This window comes from Hyperolius riggenbachi, chromosome 5, assembly GCF_040937935.1.
Source record: "Hyperolius riggenbachi isolate aHypRig1 chromosome 5, aHypRig1.pri, whole genome shotgun sequence".
In the NCBI taxonomy this organism is placed as follows: Eukaryota; Metazoa; Chordata; class Amphibia; order Anura; family Hyperoliidae; genus Hyperolius; species Hyperolius riggenbachi.
In genome coordinates this window covers 418,313,208-418,318,349 of record NC_090650.1, presented here as the reverse complement: position 1 = coordinate 418,318,349, position 5,142 = coordinate 418,313,208, and the positions used below count along the sequence as shown (strand labels likewise).

General features: G+C 42.5%; 1 protein-coding gene across 1 annotated transcript; it reads right to left on the bottom strand.

Moving 5' to 3' along the window:
• Positions 1 to 2,803: 2,803 nt before the first annotated feature.
• Positions 2,804 to 4,630, bottom strand: LOC137519457 (piggyBac transposable element-derived protein 3-like). Its single transcript, XM_068238412.1, has one exon. It carries the CDS (start codon positions 4,628 to 4,630, stop codon positions 2,804 to 2,806), a length of 1,827 nt encoding a protein of 608 aa, XP_068094513.1.
• Between the last annotated feature and the right edge of the window lie 512 nt (positions 4,631 to 5,142).

The window sequence follows — 5,142 nt, the reverse complement described above, 5'->3', positions numbered from 1 at the left end:
GACCACCTCCTCCCGGGGCCCATCCATTTCCGCCAGAAGTTGATCTGAGAATGTGTAGGGCCAAAAGTAAGTGGCTTCCACCAACCACATGCCATGCTGTGGAAACATTTGTTAATTTGGTACAACGGGACCTCTCCGATGTCGGTAGGCGTGATTATCCAGCTCATTCCAACTTATCGTCAGAAGAACGTAAAGCACTTAAAGCATTGTGCTCTGACCCCGAGCTGGTTATCAAGCCTGCCGACAAGGGTGGTGCCACGGTGGTGATGAACTACTCAGACTATAGGAGGGAAATACTAAGACAACTTAACGATACCAATGCTTATTTGAAACTTACAGGTGACCCAACTTTGACAATCAAGCAAGAAATCGACAGCTTAATTCTTCAAGCTTTAGAGGTTGGCATTATAACCAAACAGCTATACAATTTCCTTTCGACTCCTTTTCCTCTCACTCCTCTTTTTTATGTCTTACCAAAAATTCACAAGAGCCTGGTAAATCCACCAGGGCACCCGATTGTGGCAGGGACCAATTCAGTTTTCCAACCACTTGCTGTTTTACTAGATCAAGTCCTACGTCCCAGGGTTTCCTGCATGCGGTCTTTTCGTCTTGATACCACACACTTTCTGTCCAGAATCTCCAACTTTGGCTCTTTTCACTCCCAGATCTTTCTTTGTACGATGGATGTCACTAGCCTCTACACCTCGATTCCACACGAGTCCGGCATGGCGGTTATTCGTGATAACCTAAACCAGATGAATCTCACTCCTGAATTAATAGACTTTCTCCTGGGGTTGCTGAACCTGGTGCTCGCCCGAAACTATTTTCGTTTTGAGGATAGCTTTTTTCAACAGCAACAAGGCACAGCAATGGGGAGCAATGTGGCCCCCAGCTATGCTAACCTTTGTATGGATGCCTTTGAACACAGGTATGTGTATACCCATCCCCTATACCTCAGCCAGACGTTGTGCTGGCTGAGGTATATTGATGAAATATTCTTCATATGGGCTGGCAGTGAAGACTCACTGTTGTCCTTTAAGGATGACCTTGACCACTATCTTCCTACAATTTCTTTCACGTTGGACTATAGCCAGTCTGAAGTACATTTTCTAGATGTATTGGTGATGTTTCGGGATGGAAGTTTGCATACTTCTCCCTATAGAAAACCCACTGACAAAAATACATACCTGCAGGCCAAAAGTTATCATCCACAACGTTTGAAGAAGGGACTTCCCTATAGTCAATTTTTGCGCTTACGTCGCATTTCCTCAACTGATGAGGCTTTCTATCGGGAGGCGGGCGTCATGTTCAGCAACTTCAGGAAACGAGGCTACGATGAGGAACTCCTCTCTGAGGCTCTGGCTAGAGCCGCAGATAAGGATCGATCTTCTTTACTGACGTGCAATCCCAAACCTGACTCTAAACGTATCCCTATGGTACTAACCTATTCACCCCTATCTTTACAGGCACAGAAGGTGATCAGAAAACACTGGCACGTGTTGCACAGTGATCCTGCATTGGCTGATACATTCCGTGAACCTCCAATTTGCGCTTTTCGTCGGTCTAAAAATTTGAAGGACTCCTTGGTTCATGCCAAGAGTGTCAATCCAACTATCAGAAGTCAAGGCGACTGGCTCTCGAATCTACCAAAACCTACCGGTATGTTCCCATGCGGGCACTGTGCACAATGCAGCTATGTTTATAGGGGTAATTCTTTTCCCCACCCACGTACAGGGGAACGGTTTGTACTCCAGAGTTTTGCCAATTGCGCAACCACATACGTGGTGTACTGCCTCTTTTGCCCATGTGGCAAACTATACGTTGGCCAGACTACAAGGGAGGTACGTACCAGGATAAGTGAACACCGCAGCAATATACGCTGCGGCGATATGGATTCACCGGTTGCCCGTCATTTTTTTGAGGCCGGTCATAATATCACACAGCTAAGATATAGGGTGGTGGAGGAGGTGGCCCCCTCGTATAGGGGAGGTGATAGGGAGTTGAAATTAATGCAGAGAGAACTCTATTGGATCTATAAGCTAAATAGCAAATCTCCTCATGGTATGAATGAGGACACTAGTCTGGTCCCTTTCCTTAACCCCCAGAGACCCAAATATAGAAAAAAACGTAAAAAATTTTTTCTCGAACGTTCACATGTTGTTATAGGAGGCTTGTGATCCCTAAATCAGTGTTTTTTTTAATTTTGACATTTTAGTAACTTTTGGGGAGGATGTTGTAAGATTGCAACGCTGGGCCTGTAAGGTAGCAGAATTTCAATAGTGTCACTCTCTCTCTGAACACATGTAAGGAATAATTAAAAGTTTATTTGTACTTTACAGCTTATAAAGACCCACCTAAGTTTATGTATGTACACAATAACAATAGTATAATAAAGAAAAAAGTAATTTTTATTGTCAATTTAATACAAAAAATGAGTATCATATAAAAAAATTGGACCCAGACTATGGGCTTGATTCACTAAACCATGAAAACACATAGCACAGCCTTTTTCACACCTTTTTTTGCGTTTTCGCACTAACGTGAATTTGTTTGTGTGTAAACGTTATTTTTTTGCGCTTAGCGCTAAAACGCAAATTTTTCCCTGTGAAGCGCCCATTGACTTCTATCAGCGGTAATCAAGAAATTTCGTGTTTTTGCACAAAAGATTTCATGTTAGCGCAAATACGGGCAAAAACGGCCACGCTATGAAATAGCACTAGTGCAAAAATAGCACTTGTGCTATCTTCATAGCACGGTTTTGTGAATCGAGCCCTATATGTGCATGTTTTATTTGTTCATTTATTCAGTTATGGTAGTTCCAAAAACAGTTATTTTGCTCTGAAAAGCAGAGGCGAACATTGCACTTCCTGCAAAGTGTGTTGGTATAGCCTTTTGCACAGTGTCGGCACCCTCTATCGGCTTTGATGGGAAAATGTCCAATCATGTCCTTGCAAACTTCCTTTGGAGGGTGTGCATTTGACTTTTTGGCTGTCATGGCAGCTGAAGAACCTCCATCATCTGTAAACTGCCTCTTTTGGGAAGTCAAGGTGCCCCCTCTTGATGAAACTGGGCTTGCAGATGGTCGCCCTCGCTTTGACACTGACCCAGCCGTTCCGATCGGGATAAGAGAAGATGCCAACTGGGCCTGAAACATTCTCCTGTTTAGCATCTGTTTCTTTGGGATATCCAAAGCTTTGCAGTCCCTTTTGTACAGGAGCCAAGCATTGATCACAGCTAGGATAATGGTGTGCCAGAAGATGTAAAGGTACCAGCGGCAGGACTTCAGTGGAAATTTGTATTTTGCTGCAAATGAGTCTAACAAATCCACTCCGCCCATGAATTTGTTATAGGCAGCCACGATATAAGGCCTCTCAACTTCAACAAATCTTTTGGCAGTTTTGTCCCAGCATTGAATCTTCTCCACTGGTTGTGGGCCAGCAAAGGAAGACACAAGTGTAACCTGTCTGTTGTCAAACCATTTCACAGCACAAATGTTGTGATTTGACTCCACTCTGACATCAAAGCTTCCTCTTCCCTTTTTCTTCAAGCTTTTCTCATCCTCAAGATTACAGTTTGGAAGGCGCACTTGTCTGGCTGTTCCTGTGTAATGAATTCCACAATCCAGCAGCCTAACTATCAATGGGATGCTGGTGAAAAAGTTGTCTGCGTAGATCTTGTAGTTGTGACTATGTGGAAGTGTGGAAGCAAGTTTCATCACAACATCCCCTGATAGTCCAAGTTCAGATCTTGCCCGTATTCCATTCACACTGCCTTGGTACACATCAAAATCACAAAGTATACCAGAGATTCCAGTCCTTGCCCACAGCTTGAACCCCCATGGGTTTGGCTTGCCACGCATGTACTGTTTGATGCTGCTGAATTTCCCCCTGAAAGGGATCATCATTTCATCAACAGAGTTATGTTCTTCAGGGACCACTTTTAGGCATTTCTCTCTGAAAGCATCAAGCCATGGTCTGAGTTTCCAGAGTTTGTCACTTTTTTGTTCCATCTCAGACACGAGTAGATTGTTCACAAAATGTAATGATGTCAACAGAGACTGGAATCTGTTTCGTGACATTACATCAGTGACAGAACTGTATCTTGTGTCTGCTTCCCAGTACATACGGACTCCAGGCATTTGGACAAGACCCATCTTCAGATACATGCCAATAATCTGCTCTATTTCCTTTGTGTTTGTGTTTATAGATGATCCTTTCTTCTGAAAACTGTACTGATTTGTGTTATCTGCCAGAGCGTTGATCATATCTTCTGTCACAAACTTCTGAAAGTACTCCAGTGGTGTGCAGAGGGAATGGACATCATTACTGACATCCTGACCAGAAAAATCAGTACTGGGAGAGATGAAATTCTTTTTCAGCCATCGATATCTGTCACGGGGCCCAGTCTTGGCATCAGGATGTTCTGCCTCTGTTGTGATGATTTGAACATCAGAAGTTAGGTGGTCATCGGGTAATTTATTTTCCTTGTCCGCTTCACCGATAACTCCATATTCCTCTTCGTCACTTGAATCTGTGTCAAAGGGCATTTCCAAGTCACTGTCCCCATTCTGGATGGCCTCAATTACATCCTGCACACTATACATGATTTGGTTTTTCTTGGTTTCAGACATTCTGAAAGTTGAAAGAAAAGCTAAGTAACTACAAAGCAAATTAACTAATTATTCTAATGCAAAGATTCACATGTTCCTAAAACTTCACACTTTCCATTCCACAACTTCTATCAAGTAGACCTATTGTTCAATTAGACATGCAAACACTTTAATGCTCACCTCCTAGAGATTTATCACCTTCTCAAGTTTAAAGTGCAGACAAAACCTTGCTATCACTTTGACCCACTGTTGTAAAATTACAACATAGAAATAACCAGCTCTAAATCTTTTAAAATCAGTATATTCAATGATGTCATAAAATCTGCATGATCTACACATATTAATGATCACATAAAAAAATATTTCAAGCTTTTTACTTACTTTAGTCCTGAAGTATCCCGTCCAAAACAACAAGATGATGTACTCCAAAGCAGGCAACAGGGTTGTATGACTTCATGGCCAGATAAACAGACCTATTTACACATTCAACCATCCAATGGTGTTGCAGAACTGAACAATAGGTTCTATTAGTA